The sequence below is a fragment of the Papio anubis genome, chromosome 1, assembly GCF_008728515.1.
Source record: "Papio anubis isolate 15944 chromosome 1, Panubis1.0, whole genome shotgun sequence".
NCBI lineage: Eukaryota > Metazoa > Chordata > Mammalia > Primates > Cercopithecidae > Papio > Papio anubis.
The window spans coordinates 52,503,149-52,527,060 of NC_044976.1; the positions used below are offsets into that span (position 1 = coordinate 52,503,149).

Sequence of the window (23,912 nt, forward strand, 5' to 3'; positions counted from 1 at the left end):
TGTTTTCTAACAAAAATAACAAAGAAACAATGACTGCTTGACAATGACTGCTAATTCCTCCTTTCTTCCCCATCTGGATGTGTTCACAACTTTCTATCATCCAAATCTAGACAAACCTAAAAATAAAACCCTACACTTTGTGACCAAAGTCTTCCTTGATTAGCTGTTAACTGCTTTTTATTTGGACTCAGGAAGGCTAAAGACTAGGCCATAGGAGGAGTGACTAACTTACTCTTTAGTCAAATAGCACTGACATAGTTGTCAGCAATGCCACTGTGAATGAGGAAAGTATTGGTTTACAAAGTTTTTAATATTTTATGGTATAATAACAGTGAATTATATCAAAATTCTGGTATACGCTGGGCGCGGTGGCTCACGCCTGTAATCCCAGCACTTTGGCAGGCCTAGGTGGGTGGATCACCTGAGGTCAGGAGTTTGACACCAGCCTGGCCAACCTGGTGAAAACCCATCTCTACTAAAAATACAAAATTAGCCAGGTGTGGTGGCGCATGCCTGTAATCCCCGCTACTTGGGAGGCTGAGGCAGGAGAATTGCTTGAACCTCAGAGGTGGAGGCTGCGGTGAGCTGAGATCATACCATTGCACTCCAGCCTCAGTAACAAGAGCAAAAAAATACGTTTACCTTATACTTGATATACTGTCTAACAGAGAAAAATAGTTCCTTGGAAAGACTCATCAAACAAAAACCTATAGCCTGTGCAAAATAACATCAAATGTACTGCTGAAAGATCATTTTTGCATCAAAATGGTCCCTGACCATCACATTATATAGCAATAGCAATAGACACAGAACATGTCATAATTCTTATCTAGGTTGGGCAGGGGTAGGAGGGAAGGCCTAGAAAATCAGATACTCAAATTTCAGCACATAATTATTCGAATAAAATTTTAATGATTTCAGTTCCTGAAAATGTAGTGTCATTAAAGGTCATTTCCTGCTAGATTTCAAATTACAGATTTGTGGGCCATTCCTGAGCAGAAGCATCATATTCTACTAAATATCCAGCTTATTAACTAAGGTAACTGACAGTATCATGGCAGGAGGTGAGGAGGAACAATGATCAGCTCATAGCTAAGAAAAGGGAAAAAAACAATAACCAAAGCAAAAAACAAAATAGCTACAGATATTAGTAAAATACTAATACAATCCCAAATATCCACCTCTTAAATTACTAGAAAAACAATACCAATAAAGTTATAGCAAATACAGTCTTCACAGATTTGAGTAACTTTATTTGCATTTTATAGTGATTTCTTAAGGCCTATATCCAATGAAACCATTTTAAAAGCTCTATGAGAAGTGGAATTTTAGATGTCTATTACACTTTTCTTTTAAAAGAAAAATGCTTAAATTTCAGAATGAGCAAGATTCACTTTTGTAGGTAGAGGCCCTGCTTCTTCATGATCTTCAGTTTTAGATCTAACAACCACAAGAGAAGAAGCTGGATATTTGTTCAGCTTTTGTTCATTCATAAACTCCAAGTCACCATAGATACTCAGCTTCTGCAAAAGAAAACCAATGTACATTAGTAGTCTGGATAATTAGGAACCTCTCCAAGTAAGTCTTCAAATAACAATTTAATTTATAAATGGTTAGTAAAAAAAAATTCTATAAACAACTTTAAGAAAGAAGAATGCTTTTTCTCAAAATGTTGTAGACACATGATTCAGCTCCCAGTGGATGGCCAAAGAAAGCTGTTCCACGTCTCAAGTTAAAATCCTCAGGAGTATAACAACTGAGTATCAAGAAAAATAGCTATGGATGCCTTAAGTGATCAAGTCCTTCAACATCTTAGCTCTCCTACCAAGTGGTAAAATAATTTGGTGTAAGTCTTTCTGCTCCTAAATGTTTTAGCTTAACATGTATGGAAAATGATAGATGCTATTTGAAAAGGCTGTGAGAAAAAAGAATATGCATGAAATGCTCTAACACTGATAGAAAGGTCTTCATAAATATATAAAGTTCCTTAATTGTTACTACCATATCCAAGAAGATACTAAAAGAATGAAAGCATAAAACAGAATCACTGCAAATGTCATAAAACCCCTTAGAGAATAATGTTAATATCTAACATCTTTTGAGAGTAGGTAATATACGTATGAATGTCTCTGTCTTTTTTTTTTTTTTTTTTAAAGAGATGGGGTGTTGCTCTGTTACCCAGGTTGGAGTGCAGTGGTGTGATCATAGCTCACTACAAGGCCTTGAACTCCTGGACTCAAGTGATTCTCCTGCCTCAGCCTCCTGAGTAGCTAGGACTATAGGCATGCACCACTATGTCTAGCTAATTTTTCTTTCTTTTTTTTTAAATGATGGGGTCTTGCTATGTTGCCTAGGCTGGTCTCAGACTCCTGGCCTCAAGTGATCCTCCTACCTTGGCCTCCCAAAGTGTTGGGATACATGTGTGAGCCACCACGCCTGTCCATACATATCTCTTAAAGGCAGAAAAGCAAAGTGAAAAGTCTTTACTAATAAGCAGAGGCCGGGTGCAGTGGCTCACGCCGGTAATCCCACCACTTTGGGAGGCTGAAGCAGGCAGATCACTCGAGGTCAGGAGCTCAAGACCAGCCTGGCCAACATGGTGAAACCCTGTCTCTACTAAAAACACAAAAAATTAGCCAGGCATGGTGGTACGTGCCTGTAATTCCAGCTACTCAGGAGGCTGAGGCGCAATAATCACTTAAGCCCGGGAGGCAGAGGTTGCAGTGGGCTGAGATCACGCCACTGCCCTCCAGCCTGGGGGACAAAGTGAGACTCTGTCTCAAAAAAAAAAGAAATGGTATAGATTCTATTGTTAATCTACTCATACAGCAACAAATCCCCATATTCAAAAGTTAGAAACTGAAGTGCTGATATCACTGGCAGGGCAACTCACTAGATTATAAAGCAAGAACTACACAGAAGTACCTACTACTGGAAAGGTGTTTTTAAAAGATGCTGAATAAAGAGCACCTTCAAGAATTTATCAAAAGTGATACATGCTATCCTGGCTGGGCATGGTGGCTCAAGCCTGTAATCCCAGCACTTTGGGAGGCTGAGGAAGGTGGATCACCTGAGGTCAGGAGTTCCAGACCAGTCTGGCCAACATAGTGAAACCCCATCTCTACTAAAAATATAAAAATTAGCTGGGTGTGGTGGTGCGTGCCTGTAGTCCCAGCCACTAGGGAGGCTGAGGCAGGAGAATCGCTTGAACCCGAGAGGCGGAGGTTTGCAGTGAGCCGAGGTTGCACCACTGCACTCTAGCCTGGGCGATAGAGCGAGACTCTATCTCAAAAAAAAAAAAAGATGATAAAGTGATACATGCTGTAACATGATGAACCTTGAAAATATGCTTAGTGAAAGAGGCCAGTCACAAGAGACTACATATTGGCTATTTAGGACTGGAGGGTGAGATGGGGGTGGGGCTGGTGCAGCTGCTGCTGCTGCTTGGGAGAAAATGGGGAGCAATTACTAAGAGTACAGATTTTCTTTCTGGGCTGATGAAAATGTTCTAAAAGTGACTGTCACAATAGTTGCTTATTCATACATGTTTCAGATGTGTTCTACTGGACTGCTGCCTCAGGGGAACAACTATCCCGCAAGGAGTTGCCCCAGTACCTTAAGCTTTTCCAGTAAGAGAGTAGCTTTAAGACAAGTTCAGGCCAGGCGCGGTGGCTCACGCCCATAATCCCAGCACTTTGGGAGGCTGAGGTAGGTGAATCACTTGAGGTCAGGAGTTCGAGACCAACCTGGCCAACATGGTGAAACCCAATCTCTACTAAAAATACAAAAATAAGCCGGGTGTGGTGGTGTGCACCTGTAGTAGTCCCAGCTACTCAGCAGGCTGAGACATGAGAATCACTTGAACCCGGGAGGTGGAGATTGCAGTGAGCTGAGATTGTGCCATTGCACTCCAGCCTCAGTGACAGAGTGAGACCCTGTCTGGAAAAAAAAAAAAAAATTCAGTGGTTGATAGGTTGGACACGGATCTGATATAGTAGGCCTCCTTAAAACTCAGAATTCACATGTGACCACTGGCTCTGGGGCACTGTGAAAGAAAAATGTTCACAACTCTACCTAACAACATTTAAAGATCTTGAAGCAGCAACCAGGAACTGTTTGATTTTATACATCAACATGAAAGAAGCCACTGAAGGGAGGAAGGAGACTGAGGAGATGCTGGTTAAAGGACACAAAATTTTAGTTAGATGAGAAGAATATGAAGGTATATGAAAATACTTTGTAAATTTTAAAGACTATACAAATGTTGTTATCAACATTATCCTGTCCCAGTTTCTAGGTACCTACATCAATTATATCACCTTAATAAAAATATTAAGCATAATATTTTAATTTTTCATGTGCAAATCATATATTTAAACATCTTTATAGTCTGTTAGGATAAAACAGTTGTTCAAGCACCGTATTAGGCACATGCCAATGGCTTATTATTATATTCTAATTTCTGTCTCTTCTTCTTTTCTCTCTTTTTCTATGGCACTTTGGAGGTATAAGAAAACTAAAGTTTATTTCAGTGGGATTAGATGTTGACAGCCATTATTATTCTATATTTAGTTATATAAATACTTTTCTGTTCTTGAAAGCTAAACTGAATAATCAAATTATAGCCTTTCCCCCAAACAAAAATCCTTTACCTTAACAGTTATATTTTTTGGGCCAGTTAAATTTTAATTACCAAGGAAGTCACAATGTCTTCCATCTCTTATGGGGTTAGATACCAGAATATAACAACTCAAAATCAAACACTCCAGCATTTCTCCTCTCCCTCTCCCTCTCCCTCCCTCTCTCCTCTCTCTTCTTTTCTTTTCTTTTTTCTTTTGAGACTCAGGGTCTTGTTCTGTCACCAGGCTGTAATACAGTGGCACAATCCTGGTTTATTGCAGCCTCAACCTTCTGGGCTCAAGTGATCCTCCCACCTCAGCCTCCTGAGTAGCTGGGATCATGGGCACACACCACCATGCCCAGATAATTTTTATAATTTTTCGCAGAGACAGGATCTCATCATGTTGCCCAGGCTGTTCTCAAACTCTTGAGCTCAAGTGATCCACCTGCCTAGCCTTCCCAAAGTGCAGGGATTAGATGCATGAGCACCACACCTGGCCCAGCCTTGCTGCTTCTAAAGCAGCACTGCTCCTTAATATTGTGGTAATTAATTTAAACTATTAAATGGTTCTACAAATCTTCTCTCTGGCTGGCTATGGTGGCTCATGCCTGTAATCCCAACACTTTGGGAGGCAGAGGTGGGCAGGTCACTTGAGATCAGGAGTTCAGGACCAGCCTGGTCAATATGGTGAAACCCCATCTCTACTGAAAATACAAAAATTGGCTGGGCATGGTGACGCATGCCTGTAGTCCCAGCTACTCAGGAGGCTGAGGCAGAAGAATCACTTGAACCCAGGAGGCAGAGGCTGCAGTGAACCAAGATCCTGGCCACTGCACTGTAGCCTGGGCGACAGAGTGAGACTGTGCCTCAAAAAAAAAAAAAAAAAAAAAAAGGCTGCGCACGGTGGCTCACGCCTGTAATCCCAGCACTTTGGGAGGCTGAGGCAGGTGGATCATGAATTCAGGAGATCGAGACCACGGTCTCTACTAAAAAATACAAAAAAATTAGCCAGATGCAGTGGCGGGCGCCTGTAGTCCCAGCTACTCAGGAGGCTGAGGCAAGAGAGTGGCATGAACCCGGGAGGCGGAGCTTGCAGTGAGCCGAGATCGCGCCACTGCACTCTAGCCTGGGTGACAGAGTAAGACTCCGTTTCAAAAAAAAAAAAAAAAAGTCTTCTTTCCCATATATCGCCTTAGAAACTGATGTCAACAGGTCTTTTCAGTCTTAGAGAGTCAGAAAGACACACTTTTCTCAAGCCAGTCAACATATATGTCACCACGGTAGTTAGCATCACAGAAAGCTGGGAACAACCATTCTTGTGCTGCAAACCTGTAATTTTTATGTGTGCCAACCTCTACCACATGAAAACCACCACATCTTCTCTCTTTCTATTAGTAGAGAGGCCTTGTTTTTCCAGCTAAACAAATAAGGTGTTTAAAATGATATCTCACAGGGCTCAGTCTTCAAATGGTCTAAGGGTTAGAATTAAATTTACCTCAGAGGGAACATACTGCTCCACAGCTGTAGCAACAGTGGCACAACAAATCCAAAGCAATACCATCACCGAGAGGACAAGAGTTGTAGTTAAAATCCACCCAGAGTTACTGGAAAAAAAATCAACAATTAGTTATATTAAAATTTCATAAGAAACAGGAGATTCTTAGTCAATCAACCTTATGTACTTAGCTCAACAGTACAATTAAAACTTTGTTGATTATCTTTGAAACTATTAAAAAACATACTTACAGAAGGAAATATTATACTAATAGCTATTACATTAGGTTGGCATAAAGTCTTTTTCCTCTACTTCTAATGTTTCTGTAACATGGCTACATCACTTTTGTAATAATAATAAAATCAAATATACTTGACTTTCTGCTAAATATATAAGGCAAGTGAAAGTGTCCTGTAAATTGTACACTGTCGTACAAATGTCATATATTATACAAATTATTATACTTGCTTTCAGAAAACCAATATACCATAAAGTTCAGGTATAGACTAGGTAAATTTAAAATGATCATTTGTTTTATAAAAGAAATCACAACAGGCTTCCAGAAGTCAGTTTCCCTAGAATACTTCACATATTTAATTTGCCATAATTTACTTATACTTCAATTTAAAAGAGCACATCTATTGTAAGGCATTCTGTAACCATTATAGCATATCTCAGTAAAGAGATAGTTATATTTTCCTTATCATTAAAATATCTTAAGATAGAAGGCCAGTTATGAGAATCAGCAATTAGAGGTTTTTTATTTATTTTTATTTATTTTTAATTTTTATAGAGACAAGCTCTCACTGTATTGCCCAGGCTGGCCTTGCACTCATGGGCACAAGCCATTCTCCCACCTGAAGTTTTTTTCATAATTGACCTACTAAGATTCAAAAAAAGTCAAGCCATTTTTAAATAATTAAAAGTCTAACTCTGACAAACTGTGTAACACAGATAGTCCCTAATTTTCACATCTCTGCTCATCCAACACTGCCTAATAAGAGATCTATACTTACCACCCTAACCACTCACTTGACAGTCTGGCAAGACTTGAACATGCAGTAAGCACAGTCACTGTCTGCCAGCAAAAGAGGCGGGCTTTGGAGAATGTATTGTATCTAAAAGTAGGGAACTCCCATATGATGCTTTAAGTATCCCAATTTAGAAAGATAATAGAGTAAAACACGTTTTTAATGAAAAAAATACCCACTTTCCTCTCCATGTTCCAGCCCTAACAGAGTTAAGGAATTTACCGCAAAATGAGGATATATTTGATATCTGGATTCCAGTAGCAACTACCTAAGCCAGAAAACTGGGGTTCATCCCTTCACTCTCCAGAACAAAACAATGACTAGATCCTACAGATTTTCAACTATCTCCATTATCTCCTGTTCTTGTCTACTGCCCTAATTCAGGCTTCATAATTTCTTCCCTGATTTACCAAAGTTCTCCAACCTATCCTTCACATAGAAGCCTCTTCTTGACACTAATGTTATGTTCCTGCTTCTCTCTATTCCTGTTTTCCCAGTTCAGTCAAATTTCTGACTCTCCTTATCCTCCATATACAGTAATGTACCCTATACACATTGAGCAGGAGGCCGTGTATCTGAAAAAAAAAATTTAAGTAAATCTTCTGCTACAACTAGCAAAAATGTCTACTCATTACTCAAGATATTTCTATCTCGCCTGTCAATCCTCCCCTTGAAACCTCCAGTAGACTTAAATACAGTCTTTATATGCTGTGTATGAGACATGTGTAGGAGTGTGTATGTGTATAGCAATCACTATTGTCCATGTCTGTCTAGACCTGAGAACTCCTGACATCTTTTCTAGGTCTCAACTCCCTAGCACAGTGCCTGGCTCTTCAAAAAGAAACACAAGTGAAGAAAGAGTGACTTCAATTTCCTTTCTGGAGATAATGGTGTCTCTTTAACAGCTACGATCAGATTCCAATAACTGGCTGAGTGATTCTGTATGTAATCATGGAAAAATCATGACACTTTAGGAAGTAAATATTTACAGCAGAATAGGATGAGCAGAAGATGTATAATTAGAAAAATTAGGTTTGAATTCTAACATAGTGACTGTATAACCTTGGGAGTAGTCAATTCACCTCTCTAAATTACCACCTACTTATCACAGGGTATTGTTCTAAAAGTCAAATGGGATCACTGAAGGGGAAAAAGCATTTTAAAAAAGAACACTTAAAAAAAATTTTTGAGACAGTCTCGCTCTATCACTCAGGCAGTGCAGTGGCACGATCATAGCTCACTGCAGCCTTGACTTCCCGGGCTCAAGTGATTCTCCCACCTCAGCCTCTTGATAGCTGGGACTACAGGCGTGTGCCACCATGCCCAGCTAATTTTTTTTATTTTTTGTAGAGATAGATGGGGTCTCACTATGTTACCCAAACTGATTTTGAACCTCTGGGCTCAAGTGATCCTCCCGCCTTGGCCTTCCAAAGTGCTGGGATTACACGCACGAGCCACCGCACTCGGCCAAAATCATAATTTTTATTCAAATATAGGATCCTATTATAATCTACATTTGGGCACAAAAACTTCTTTTTTTTTTTTTTTTTTTGAGACAGAGTCTCATTCTGTTGCCCAGGCTGGAGTGCAGTGGCGCGATCTCGGTTCACTGCAACCTCCGCCCCGAGTTCAAGCAATTCTCCTCCTGCCTTGGCCTCCCGAGTAGCTGGGATTACAGGCGCCTGCCACCGCACCTGGCTAATTTTTTTTGTATTTTTAGTAGAGACGGGGTTTCACCATCTTGGGCAGGCTGCTCTTGAACTCCTGACCTCGTGATCAAAGTGCTGGGATTACAGGCGTGAGCCACCGCGCCTGGCCAAAAACTTCTAAGAAATACATTTCTAGTTATAAAGTTAGTTGTTTCACAAAATCACTTTTAAAGTGTTAGATTTTAAAAAAAACACACACAGCATATAATGACAAAATGTTAAAGGTCAATAAATCACCAATAATATGCCAGGTAGTACAGTACTGAGAACTGTAATTTAAGATTAATTATTTAGGTTTCACAGAACTATCAAACTGCAACAAACATCCTAAATATTGGAAAGAGAAAAACTGCCCTTTGTTGGACAAGCTCAAAACCAGGTTTAGAAATGAAAGAAGGATAAAATTTAAAGTTTAATCCTTGTTTTCTCATACAGTCTTTTAAACATTTTGCCTAGTAAAAGGTATTAATTTGTAAGGTCCACCTAACTCTAATGATACACGATAACACCTCTCAAGAAACTGTTTCTATAAGAAATTACAGGGAGCATGTGGTTTGGACTACTGAAGTTTTATACTTGAGATAGAACAGTCCACTAGAATGAACACACTATACAGCAATACCACTCACTGAAATGCTTGGCCTGGTATCTGACACAGAGTAGGTAACAGTCAATAAGTGACATGGCCCACTAGCTTTCTCTGTTTCCTTTTTTTGGGGGGGTGGGGAGGAGTAAAATGTGGGGGAGGGATCATATCCGAATTCCTTGGAGAAGAGGAAATATGCACACTTTGATAAAACCTGCCTCTCACCCTCATAAGGCTTGATATTTTTTCCTAGGAGGGCATATGGTACCCACTACTCTCACTTGCCCACTTTACCATTACCCTTAAAAACTCTTGGCACAGAGCTGATACTCCTTAGTATAGAATACAAAGCCCTTCTTAATCTAGAGTCCTTATCCAGCTCTTCTAGCCTCAAATCTGGCCATGCAGATAAAAACAAAAACAAAAATCTGATCCCTAAACCATTCAAACTTTTTTATTTTATTTTGTTTTATTTTATTTTTTGAGACAGAATCTCACTCTGTCACCTAGGCTGGAGTGCAGTGGTGCAATCTCAGCTCACTGAAACCTCTGCCTCCCAGGTTCAAGCCATTCTCCTGCCTCATCCTCCTGAGTAGCTGGGATGACAGGCATGCGCCACCACGCCCGGCTAATTTTTGGATTTTCAGTAGAGACGGGGTTTCGCCATGTTGGCCAGGCTGGTCTTGAACTCCTGATCTCAGGTGATCCACCTGCGTTGGTCTTCCAAACTGTTGGGATTACAGGCGTGAGCCACCGTGCCTGGCCTCAGACATATGTGAAATTAAAGCTTAATTTAAATGTGTGGAGAAGCACATTCAACATAAATCAAGAGATTCTAACAAGAAGTATGCTCCTGTACTGTGAAAAAAAACTACCTGCGTGGGTTTTATTCAAGTAGTATGCCTATAACCTTTTAAACACACTAAAATATCTAACGTACAATCTTGGAAGGGAAAAAGTAAAAAGGTTTACTTTTGAGGTGCTAATTTTAAAATAATAAAAAGTAATGTATCTCTCTGATACAAGCCAGATTTTATCTGTTATACACACAATAAAGAGGAATACATACAGAGAGAGGCATCTTAAAAAGCCATCACTTTCTCCATCTTCAAGAAAATTCCTGTGTGCTTGTGAATTTCTCATTTGCAGATCTGCTGAAATAGTAAGGTATGAGTTTATTATACCCTACATCCCAAAACCTAGTCTCACATGACTACTTCTAGATATACACAGTTTACAGATATCCAATTGTTTTTGTTTGTGTCATCTGATACATTTTATAATACGTATCAGTTTTTCTAGCACATCAAAACCAAATGAATATTCTACCGCATTATGAGTTTCCTGTTTTATTTTCAAATTCTTATTGGCATTGATGCTTTCTGCTTAATTACATGTGAGCTTGGATTTGGTTTATTTTAATCTAATTAAAGTTAAAGATGGTCTTATGTTATGTGCTATCATTATCTACCCACTCCCACCTACCAAAATAATTAGAAGGCTAATTAAATAGTATCTAAAATAAGGTATGAGTAAATTTTACAAGGTAAGCTCTGCTTTAGCTTGATGTTTTATGTTCTTATGAGTCAAAATTCACCTCTAACATGGAAATAAAAATAGAATGGGGACTCATACTTTTGGTATTTTTCATTATTTGGTCAATTTATTGGGAAATACCAGAATAGTTGATTAGTTCATGCTCAAAACATCCTTTGAAGCAAACTAAATGTTTTTAGAATAGTGATTCTCAAAGTGTGGCCCCCAGGCCAGTAGCATCAGCAAAATCTGGAACTTGTGAGAAATAGAAATTCTCAGGTCTTCTCCCGGACCTAGTAAATTAGAAACTCTGGAGGTGGGGCCCGGCAATCTGTGTTTGAACAAGCTCTCCAAACTCTAATACACATGAAAGTTTGAGAACCACTGTTTTAGAAATTATCTGTTTATGTTCCATCAGTGGAAAAAAAAAAAAAACACAACCAACTCTACTACAAGCAGATTTGACTGCTAATGTTTTTATCTAAGCTACTTAAAATAAAACTTACAGGACATTTTGCTTAGAGATGATTCTCTCAAATTTGTAGACTCCTGTTCCAAATGTGGTGCATACTGGATTTCTGGCTTAGACTAAAATAATAATGAAAGCAATTAAGTCATTTGTACTTCTTTAGCTTTTTTTCAGTAACAAGTTCTAAAACACATCATCTCTTTAAACATTTAAATTGTGAAAGAGTAACAGAAATACTGTATAAAAAATAAAACATGTTAACCACAATATATTTTAATTGCACTTCCTAAACATTAGAACCAGTGCCTTGCAAAGAAACAGATTTCTGGCAGATTTATGTTAGTTTAACTTCCTGACAACATTTTTTTTTTTTTAAGGGAGAGAGCGATAAATCATTACATACTACATTAAATACTATACCTTGCAGAAATGAGTTCTAATTCTAGTTGATCAGGAATAATTTATCAGACTGCCAAAACTTTTGGCTAAACACATATTATCTCTATTTCTTCTCATATGAAACATTCCATTATTCCCTAGGTATGAGGAATCCATAAATTACAGCCAAACACTCCATACTTTACATTTTCTGAATAGTTCTGATCCTCTAGAATGGGGGTTTCTCCATCCCAGTTATGCTCAAATTCACACAGACTTTAGACAGACACAGAGCTAATCTCCTATCTAATGAGGAATGAATGAGGGCTTCACTCTGAGAGTCAACTTATGCTTTGATGTAAGTAGCTTTAGGACATAGAACTTGTTCATGAATTTAAAGAGAAAATTCCTGCATTTTACTTATTACCAAATTAAGTAGAGGGGACCCAAGGTTCAGGGTAGTGCTAAAAATCACATACCAGCCATACATTAAGTCACTTACTTAGCTACAGTACTTAAAAGGTTTATTTTATTACCCGAGAGGAAGACACAACATAAACTCTGTTGACTGGTAAATTTGAGGAATTCAACTACTGAATTAAAAGCATGGTAGGGTAGTATATGGGCCTTGGTGCTAAAGTGTCCTGGGTTTTAAGCTTAATTCTGTTACTTATCGGCAGTGCAACTGCAACAAGTTACTCTCACCTTCCTCATCAATAAAATAGGAATAATATAACCTCATTAAGTTGTTTGAAAATCCGAGATAATACATCTAGTACAATACAACCTCCAGGGAATAACAGTTATTATCACATGGTAAATGATGAGATAGGAGACATTACCTCTCTAGGCAAAATACTTCTTCAAGAAGTTCTCTTATAAGAGTTATGAGTAAAAGCACTATAAAAAACTAAAAATTATGTCATATTGTTTTTATCTGATATCCATATGTAATGATATATGGCCACTGTTTACATTAAAAGTATATTAATTATTATCTCTCATATTTAAAGATTTCATTTTATCAATTTAACCACCATAAAATTTAAAAGACTCAGAGTTCTGGTGAGATAAAAACTAACGGGCTTTAGATAAGGCTTTTAATGGGCAAAGGGAAGGGTAATCAAACTGATGTCCAATATTTTAATGTAGGGCCAAATAAGTAATTCTTACTTGATGATAAGTATTTGTAAGTGACTGAGTATGGTTCTATGCTGAAACACTCATTTAAAACATATACATTTACTGTTGTTGGTATTTAGATGAATCCATGAAGCACTGTTGTCACCTGGAATATGACTATTTTTCCATCATCAGCTTGAAGATAAAAAGTCCATGAAGAGGTTATGAAGCTCTGTGCAGAGTCCATCATGTCACTCCAGAATGACCTCACCAGAGTTAGAGGAAAGAGTAGGTGCATTTTTGGCATCAGGGACATAAGCTAAAAATAAAATAAATAATGAGAAATGCATTATTTTTTACATATGTACATTCAAGAGAACAACATAATCAAGATTACTCAAATCCTTAATGGGACAGGATACAAACAAATACATCTACCATAATCTAATAGCATTAAACTCTTAGTTATCTATGCAAATTATGGTAAGGCTTAAAAACCAAGGCTACTTTAATTTGCCACCAAACACACTTACTAGCTCCCTGTCACCTCTATCAGAATAACAGGCTTTTGAATTAAGTCCAAAAATAAGAAGACTCTTAAGATGTAATTAAACGAGGACCAGCAAGTCCTCAAGGGTAGAACAGGAAGGGACAAATCATATCATTCTCATCTTTAATGTTTTCATCGAGAATAAATCATGCTATAATGAACATCAATGGAAAAGGGGAAGGAAAAAATCAATCAGAAGAATATATACATAAAATGGTAGACATCTGACAACAGGGCAGGGTGAAGGGAGTATTTATGGGCTGAGTATATGTAGTAAGCTACTGATAAGATTTTAATGGCCCGGCATGGTGGCTCACGCCTGTAATCCTAGCACTTTGGGAGGCTGAGGTGGGTGGATCATGATGTCAAGAGATTGAGACCATCTGGGCAACATGGTCAAACCCGATCTCCACTAAAAATACAAAAATTAGCTAGGCGTGGTGGCACACATCTGTAGTCCCAGCTACTCAGGAGGCTGAGGCAGGAGACTCCCTCAAACCAGGGAGGCGGAGGTTGCTGTGAGCCAAGATCACGCCACTGCACTCCAGCCTGGTGACAGAGCGAGATTCTGCCTCAAAAAAAAAAAAAAAAAAAAAAAAAGGATTTTGACAAATGATGTCATCTTTCCTCCTCCAATTCTGACTTCTTGACTTCTTTAGCAGCACTGGGCCCCTCTAAAGCACAAGCGTGGGATGCCATTTACTAAACTCTAGGGATAGCTTTGGTTCTACTTTGTTTCTTTATATGTTTGTTTTTTCTTTTTTTTTTTGAGACAGTGTCTCGCTCTGTCACCCAGTCTGGAGTGCAGTGGTATCTATGGTAGCACTTGAGCCCAGAAGCGTGAGGCCAGACTGGGTAATATAGTGAGATCCCCATCTCTAAAAAACATAAAAATAAAAAAAGCATATACCTCTTAACTCAGCAGTTCTAGCCATATGATTTTATTCTACAGGTATACTCACAAATGTGCAAAATAGATATTATTTACAAAATAAAAAGATTAGAAACAACTTACATGTTCACAAATAAGGAACTGCCTAAATAAATTATAATATATCTACACAATATTATGTAGTAGAAAAAAATTAGTAGAAGCTCTTTATGTATACTTATATTTATAAAATACATGTGTACATCCTTGTATATGCAGAACATATCTGTGTACTAGTAACCTTGGCTACATGTATGAGGGAAAACTGAGTGGCTAAGAGACAGGGGTGGGAGACTTTTCACTATATGTATACTCTTTTTATCTTTTGAGTTTGTACATGTGACTATTTCCTGTGCAAAAATTAAGAAACTTCTCCCAGTATGTCTGGAGAATAGAGTATGAAATTCCCTTGTCAGGAATTTTAAGCGATGGCATTGGAGAAGTAATCAGGAGCTAGGTTGTGATAAACAGTTTGGACTTAAATCTACATGTAATTGGGAGCTACTGGTTATATAAGACAGGATAATGGCATGATGAAATTTAGAAAAAAAAATCTGGACACAGTAAAGGATGGAGTTAGAAAGGGTTAAATTAGAAAAACAGTTTGGAAGTTAACTTAAAAATACAGATAAGAAATGATGATAATCTGAGTTAAGGCAATGGCAACTGTCCAATGGAAGTTGGGATGGAGAAAAAGAACTCTGAAATAATTCCTCTGAGCCTTAGTTTTTTCATATGTAAAATGAGGATAATATCTTCACTGGAATGTGGGAAGAAACAAAATAAGATTATGAATGTAGGCATAACTTTTAATAGTAAAGCATTATACAAGTGCAATTATTCAACTGACTTTTTTATTTGCAAACAAATTTTGTTTGCTGAAAGTCAAATTTATATATTTTATATATTTATATATTATATATATATAACACTAAAATAGGATCGAGTGGGTGATAAACACTTCAAGCAACACAAGTCAGTGCCATCTAAGCAGGCTAGTTTGAAAGGCAGTATTGTTTCGTACTTGTTCTTGTCTCAGTTCAGCGAATGGCAGCTGATTCTGGCAACCAAGATGGCAAGCATATTGCTCATCAGATTGGGAATATGCTTCTGTACATGCTGTAAGAGAAAAATAGTCAAATTACAAGAAACAAAAGGGAAAGGGAAAGAGGAAAGAAAAGGATTTGATATTTTATTAAAAAAATTCTTATACTTAAAAAAGATTTCATCAATGTCAATTTCCAAATTTGGTAATATAGTAGTAGGAAATGTATCTTTAACAGAACTCCATATTGTCTCCCTCCTACAAGTCAAATGTTTTAGATACAAATCTATTAATTATACACCCAGGCTCTGGCCACATGACATTCATATAAGAGGACCCTTGCAGCTAAGGCTTGTGTAGTAGAAAATGCACTGGATTGGCATCCTGAAGATACCACTCAAAAAGTTTTAGTTCCATCATTTGTTGGTGTGTGTGACCTGGGCTGAGCAGTTTAACCTCTGACTACTGATTTCTATATATCTAAAACAGAAATAACACAACCCACTGCATAGGGTTGAATGAAATAATATATTTTAATGATTTATACAAATATACAGTATTATTGTTAAGAACCAGATCACTCAGTTAAGAAGTAAGGGTATACACGTGGCAACAGAAAAATAAAACAATCAGCCTAACATCTGAAAGTCTAAGAAAATTGAACTAGGCCGGGTGTGGTGGCTCACGCCTGTAATCCCAGCACTTTGGGAGGCTGAGACGGGCGAATCACGAGGTCAGGAGATCGAGACCATCCTGGCTAACACGGTGAAACCCCGTCTCCACTAAAAATACAAAAAAAAAATTAGCCGGGCGTGGTGGCAGGCGCCTGTAGTCCCAGCTACACGGGAGGCTGAGGCAGGAGAATGGCATGAACCCGGGGGGGCGGAGCTTGAAGTGAGCTGAGATCACGCCACTGCACTCCAGCCTGGGGACAGAGCGAGAATCCGTCTCAAAAAAAAAGAAAATTGAACTAGAAAATGTTCTATAGCAGATGATTCTAATGTTGAAATAGGTCTCTACCAGATATACTGTCATTTAGTTCATTAAATCCATTTCCTTCTTGTGATATAACATTTTACCACTATACCAATTTCATTTTTTCCCAACTCAGTAATGCATTTGTAATACACTTCTCAGAAGCGCTAGATAATAAACTGGACAGCATTATGCATATATAAAGATGATCAGTTAGGAGACTGAGCTGCAAAAATACTGTTATGATATCAAAGAAGACTGTATGTGAGTCATGGCATAGTGATGGGGAAAAGGTGCCTCCTTCTATGCTAAAAACAGTGTAATGAATGGAGAACATTCCATTATAGTTATTTAAAAAGTTAAACGTCAATTGTGTCCTGATTGCAGGTTTCTTTTATTAAACAGACTGCTTTTAGCAAAAAGAAAGAAAAGTGGTTTAACAGATGACAAAGCCTCTGGCTACTTATTTTAATGGCCTGACCAATGAAGAATACGCTATTAAATACTGAGTCAAAGGCCTGATTCAGTAAAAAACTTGGAGATAAATCAATGAACTTATGATTGAAAGGTTTAGGAAAATTATACTATTTGTGAAAAGGTAGTAATGAATTGTGAGTAAGGTAATTTTACTGCATTTGTCTGACAGAAAGTTGGTTAAACAAAGGTGTCCTATTCACAGCAGAAAATAAACACTGTCTCAACAAACAGATGAAATTTAAAGCCCATGAAATTTCTAGCAGCAGCTACGAAAACTCTTAAATCCATAATAATTACAGTATGTTAGATGACTAGTTTCAACAGTGTGCTTGCCATTTCCTAAGGAAAATACTTTAAAAGGTTATCACAAAGAAAACAACAGTGTTACATACAGCTGATGTTGTTAGCATAGCATCTTACCAGATTCACATTCCAATTTAGTTCGATTTAAGTCAATTCCATCATCCACAAACTGACAAATTGAAAACAGCCTGCAACCTCTCTGACATGCGTACAACTCCTCTTCCTAGGGAGTTCAAGAACAGGAAGGGTTACCAAAAAATAGTATTTTTTTTCCTCAGGGGAAAATGGGTTAGGAAGAAAGCAGTTAGTAACGTTTATTACAAATCATCCTATAAGTTTCATAACTGAAAGAAAAAAATGATAGGAGCCAGTTGATACTCAAGACCTTTGCCATACAGAGGTTTTAGTTCCTTATTTTAAAAGTGATACCAAGAAAAAAGCCTAGTAGGTAAGACCACTACCCTTTTTCCATTTTCTTTGGTTACAATCTGTGAGGGGGAAATTAAAAATAAAAACAATAGTGACATGCCAGGTGCAGTGGCTCACACCTGTAATCCCAGGGTTTTGGGAAGCTGAGGCAGGAGGACTGCTTGAGGCCAACAGTTTAAGGTCAGCCTGGACAATACAGCGAGACCCCATCTGTACCAAAACAAACACACACACAAAAATAACTGGGTATGGTGGTGCACACTTGTAGCCCTAGTACTCAGTAGGCTGAGGTATGAGGATTGTTTGAGCCCAGGAGTTTGAGGGTACAGTGAGCTATAATCACACCACTGCACTCCAGCTTGGGGTACAAAGTGAGACCCTGTTGCTTAAAAAACAACAACAAAACAACAACAAAAAATACAACGGTGATATAACTAGAACTTCAACAGCAATAGAAAGGAGTAAGCAAGTACCCTAGGACCAGTGGCATACTTCTGTCACATCCATGTTTATATGAATCACCAGGCTTATCAGGAAAAGTATCAGACTAGCTTCACATGGCAAATGGTGACACAAGGGCCTGATAAAGTAAGGCATACATCTATAAAAATGTTTATATGAAAGGATTTTTAAAAACTGGGCTTAGGCCAGGTGTGGTGGCTCACGCCTATAATCCCAGCATTTTGGGAGGCCGAGGCGGGTGGATCACGAGGTCAGGAGATCGAGACCATCCTGGCTAACATGGTGAAAACCTGTCTCTACTAAAAATACAAAAAATTTGCTGGGCATGGTGGCGGGCGCCTGTAGTCCCAGCTACTCGGGAGGCTGAGGCAGGAGACTGGTGTGAACCTGGGAGGCGGAGCTTGCAGTGAGCCGAGATCGCGCCACTGCACTGCAGTCTGGGAGACACAGCGAGACTCCATCTCAAAAAAAAAAAAAAAAAAAAAAAAAATTTGGGCTTACATTAAATGAAAACACTGGAGCAACAGTGTGCTGCATGGGAAAGGACACTGCAATCAGCCAGACCTAGATCAAACCTTTTGGGTGAGTGCATAAGTTATTTTACCTAAGAATCTCAGGTTTCTCATCAAAAAAGGAGAGAACAGCCATTATCTCCAAATTCCTCAATAATTTGGAAGCTATTTCCAGCACAGTGCCTGGGATGTAGAAGGTTCTTAATAAATGGTAATAGTGTTAATAGATTTTTAAAATAGAAAACAATTACAGGCATCAATGTATATGTGTGAAAGCTCAAGATAGGATGGACATCTAGTTCTTCATTACTGTAAAATATTAACTGCTTAATATGACTAATGTCTTCAGCAGGGTTTTCTTTGATAAAATAAAAGTATTTTTAAAAAGCTATTGCATATGGGGGAGCCCCCTCAACTTACTGTGTGATATACTGTGTACAAACTGGCAGACACCTAATAAGGAAACAGCATGTGCATATGCCAGTTAGCAACCAATGGAATACAAAGTATGTACTTCTTTCCAGCAAAAGGATTAGTAAAATTTATGCAGCAGCAACAATCCATCAAGAAGAGATGGCTGCAGTCTAATATCAAATATACTTTATCATACAGCTTTGAAGGTAGCACACTTTTGGACCTCAGTTCCAGCTGCATTTATTGTTAAGATGAAATTGAAAGAATTTTAAAAATTAAGATAAATTTCATATCTGAGTAGCTTTTGCAGGCTTTGTAAAACAGTTAAAGAATTATTTTATGTCTTTGGAGCACCACATATTTCCTTATACTGCACAGAGGAAGCATAAGCTCATTAGTATGAGCTATATCACATGCCATTTCATTCTTAGATATGCTTTCCTTTGTTAAAGAAACCTAGTAAGTCATCCAGTACCAATTTCAGAAAACCATATGGCATGGTGAAAAGAGACTAGGTTTCAGGAATCAGCCCTAGTTTGAAGTTCAGACTTGCCACTTATTCTGCACAACCTTTGGCAAGTTACTTAATCTATTTCCTCAGTTGTAAAATACGGACAATACTCTTACATCAATCCTCACTACTATTTATTCCTTTATTTTCTACTGCCTGTATAATTGTAGAGCGTCAATCTTCACTATTAGGATAATTATATATTTATATCTACAATAGCATTACTATTATTTAGTGAGCATCTACAATGTGCCAGGCACTGTGTTAAGACTTAACAAATTATGCAACATCTGGTATGGGGCAGGCACTCAACTGGTAGCTATTAAGAATCATATCTTTATTCTAAGTATTTCATGTTATATATACAAAAATAATGATTTCAAGTAAATATTTCATGCCCTATTTATCCCAAATGACTGGCAAGCTTATATAACATGTATCTCCTCTGATTTAGGACACAATAAATGGTGCTTCCACCATAGGAAATACCAGCTAAATTCATAATTAGAAGGTCCCTCAATGGTACTATTTAGGGCAGGCACCGTGGCTCATGGATGTAATCCAAACAGTTTGGGAGGCCAAGACATAAGGATCCATTCAGTCCAAGAGTTTGAGACCAGCCTGGGCAACAGAGCAAGACTCTGTTTCAATTATTTTAAATTAAAAAATAAATAAATAGAAGTTAAGTGATCAGCAAGGACAAACAGTAATCAAGGAACTGGGAATAAAACCAGGTTTGTATGGTTCTAGAGACCACACTCCATTAATAAATGACCAGGCTAGCTCTAATTAGCTTTTTTATTAACATGATTTATGTCTCTTGTTTTTTCGTCCGAGATAAATTATGCACTTGCATTTTCTGTAGATAAAAGATAGAATAATTTAAAAATAACTACTTACAAACAGGTATTCTACTTTCTTGCAACAAATAATTAGTTCTCAAAAAGTGTCATTAAAATGAGATTTTTTTTTTTTTTTGAGATGCAGTCTTGCTCTGTGTCCCAGGCTGAAGTGAAGCGGCGCAATTTCGGCTCACTGCAACCTCCACCACCCGGGTTCCAGCGGTTCTCCTGCCTCAGCCTCCTGAGTCGCTGGGATTACAAGCATGTGCCATGCCCAGCTAATTTTTGTATTTTTCGTAGAGACGGAGTTTCACCATGTTGGTCAGGCTGATCTTGAACTCCTGACTACCCATGATCCACTTGCCTTGGCGTTCCAAACTGCTGGGATTACAGGCATGAGCCACAGCGCCCAGCCTAAAACGAGATTTCTATCTCGTTTTTCAAACTCTATGTGAGTTTGAAAATTCATCTAATTTCTTACAACACACGAAGCTTTTTCCTGGAGCACAAAGCACAGAGGAGAGCCAATAGAAATCAGTGACATAGTTAAATATGTGGGTTTTTTTCTGGTTTTTTTTTTTTTTTTTTTTTTTGAGGCAGAGTTTCCCTCTTGTTGCCCAGGCTGGAGTGCAATGGCGCAGGCTCACTGCAACCTCTGCCTCCCGGGTTCAGGCGCTTCTCCTGCCTCAGCCTCCTGAGCAGCTGGGATTACAAGTGCCCGCCACCATGCCCAGCTAATTTTTTTTTGGTATTTTCAGTAGAGATGGGGTTTCACCATGTTGGCCAGGCTGGTTTTGAACTCCTGACATCAGGTGATCCACCTGCCTCAGCCTCCCAAAGTGCTGGGATTACAGGAGTGAGCCACCGCGCCCAGCCTTTTTTTTTTTTTTTTTTTTTTGAGACAGGGTCTCACTGTCAGACTGGAGTGCACTGGTGACATTTCGGCTCACTGTAACCTCCGCCTCCCAGGCTCAAGCAAGCCTCCCACCTCAGCTTCCCAAGTAGCTGGGACTACAGATGCTCGTCTCCACGCCTGGCTAGTTTTTTCTTTTTCTTTTTTTTTTTTTTTCTTCAGAGACGAGGTCTTGCCATGTTGTCCAGGCTGGTCGCAATCTCCTGAGCTGAGGTGATCCACCCACCTCGGCCTCCCAAAGTGCTGGGATTACAGGTGTGAGCCATCGCACCCGGCCGAATATGTTTAATGCAAGTTTATTAATAGGAGGCAGCATAGTGTAGCCAGTTTTAAGCTGAATTCCTACTCCACGATTTCTTGGGTATGTGACCTTAGGCAAGACACTTAACCTTTCTGAGCCTCAATTTCCTTAATTTTAAAACCCTATTTTACAGGGTTGTTGTGAGAATTAGGAATAATAGTATGATAAATCTCCCATCACTCTGGCTAACAGTGGAGTCTATATAAATTTCAAGTCCAGGACCTATAGGGAGCCAGATGATTTGGAGTTCTTTGTGAGAAAAGCTTTAATAAATAAGTAAAAATGGTTTATAGATATCACACCAATTGTTAGAAAATAGTGGACATTATTAAAGTACCTACAAGTTCCAGGAAGGTATCCTTTCAAATTATTTGATTATTCTCCCAACATTCTGGTTTATACTACAAAATTGCCAGGAAAATCTCAAAAAAAGGAAACAAACCCTAGAACAATAGTAAGTAAGTCTCAGCCCAATTCCAGGCCAAATCAATATTAATGAGCTTCCTCATACAATCCTCTTAATGATGAGAAGTTTACAAGAAGTGAAGAAAAATAACGTGGTTAGAAGCAGTATTCATCGATTTAAGTCTGAAGTTAAAACTTCTCACTTCTTTCTCGATTGTTACATAAATCTCTGGAAAAATTTAGCACAGTCCCCTCTCCCACAGTTTTTGAAAATTGATAATCTCCATGCAGTTTAAAATCCAGCCGTAAACAAAATCTGAGAAGTGCCGGCACTTAGAACTTTTCATTTCAAAGACCTGAAAGCACTCGCCAATATGGAACATCCTAAGCTTCACTGGAACTGTCTCCGTAGCCACTCCAGTTTTAGAGAGCAAGGAGGTCTAGCCACAATGGTTAAGCAAATAGCATACAGGAGATGAAGGAAAAACGAAGAGGAAACCACCAGCAACATCAACAAAAGCTCTCATAAAACAACGTCGGGGAGGGCATACACTCAAATCATACATGGGAAACGTGTGGTGGGAATCATCAAACAATTTAGAATGTTGAGTAAACAGAGATCTTACGCTGAAAAACCAACGTGAAGAGGGTTAGGTATGTACTTAAAAAGGGGGGAAGCATAGAGAGGAGGGCCATTACCTCTCCGTAAGCTGCGAACCCTCTCCTGTCTACAGTCTCGTTTCTTTACCCACTCCACGAATCCCCCGTTTTCTGCACTGAGTGGTCAGTTTCTGGTAGGCAGACACCTAACTGCCTCTTCTCTAACCCAGTCCCTCTTGGCAGCGTCTTGGACACAGTAACTCAACATAGGCAGACAGCATTCCTGGGCGTCTCGCTACTCCTTGAGCCGCCTTCGTGACGCTTTTTATACTTCAGTGGAACTGTCTACTTGTCTGACTCCCTGAAGACTACGCTCCCGACCCCGAGAGGCGCTTAGTAAACAAAGGTTATGAATCAATCATTTGTGGACTCGCTTATCTGCGCCTCCCTTTCTACAAACCCCCCTTAGGCTCCTTGAGGCGAGGACCCTGCATTAATCATCCATATCCTCCTCTATCCTCCTCCCTCTGAGTGCTCGACTCCCCTGCTGCCCAGCTAGCTCCCAGAGGAAAGGGATCGCGTCTTTCTCATCTTTGTGTCCCTCAGCCTATCACAGGGTAGTGCAGGACAAACTTCCGGTAATGACAGCAGGAATTGGGGTGCAGGCAGGATTAGGGAGGAAAACAGGAGCTACACAGATGGGAGACAGTGGTTAAAAGGCGGATTGAACAGCCAGGTTGCCAGAGCCGACATACGTGTGGGGAGCCGAGAGATGGGCGGCCAGGGAAGGGTCGCAGCCCGCTCCGGACGGGCCCTACCTTAGGGTAGGTGTGCAAGGGGTAGGTCAACTGACAGGCCCGGTGGCAAGACGCTGTATCACCCAAGACCGAGTCAAATGCTTCAGCCGAAGCGGTCCCCGAACCTCCGGCCAAGGCCATGGTCAGCAGCAGCAGCGGCGGCAGCCCCAGTTGGGTCCTGACCCAGAGGCTTGCCTTCGGCGCCGCCATCTTGTTCCCCTCTATCACAGCAGCTCAGCTTGTTGCTGTTTTCTTTGAAGGGTTTCCTCCTCCTCCTGGGGCCAGCCCCCTTCTCCGCCCCACCGACCGTTGCTTCCGCCTCCGCCGTCGCTTCAGCTCCGCCCTGACCCGCCTGAAACTGCCGCCTCCTGCCCCACCTCTGGGACTACGAACTTCTCCTAGGCGGGCGTGAGGCGGCGAATTCAACCAACGCGAGCATTACCGCGAAGCGGGTCCCCCTGTCTTCCCTTCGCGGGGCAGGCTGGGGCATGTAGTTCT

At 39.4% G+C, this 23,912-nt stretch overlaps 1 protein-coding gene across 5 annotated transcripts; it reads right to left on the bottom strand.

Annotated features, from left to right (window-relative positions):
* Window positions 1–892: 892 nt before the first annotated feature.
* Window positions 893–23,897, bottom strand: TMEM59 (transmembrane protein 59). Of its 5 annotated transcripts, none has more exons than XM_003891926.2 (8): window positions 23,436–23,897; window positions 17,346–17,451; window positions 15,453–15,547; window positions 13,114–13,266; window positions 11,485–11,566; window positions 10,512–10,596; window positions 6,117–6,225; window positions 893–1,523 (listed from the first exon to the last, which is right to left on the bottom strand). In XM_003891926.2, exons 1-8 carry the CDS (start codon window positions 23,622–23,624, stop codon window positions 1,368–1,370), a joined length of 975 nt encoding a protein of 324 aa, XP_003891975.1. In that variant the 5' UTR covers window positions 23,625–23,897; the 3' UTR covers window positions 893–1,367. The 5 variants fall into 5 exon arrangements, with proteins under 5 accessions (XP_003891975.1, XP_009207284.1, XP_009207280.1 ...); XM_009209020.2 differs by having other exon boundaries at window positions 10,512–10,593; window positions 23,436–23,870; XM_009209016.1 differs by having other exon boundaries at window positions 10,512–10,593; window positions 23,373–23,842.
* Window positions 23,898–23,912: the final 15 nt, after the last annotated feature.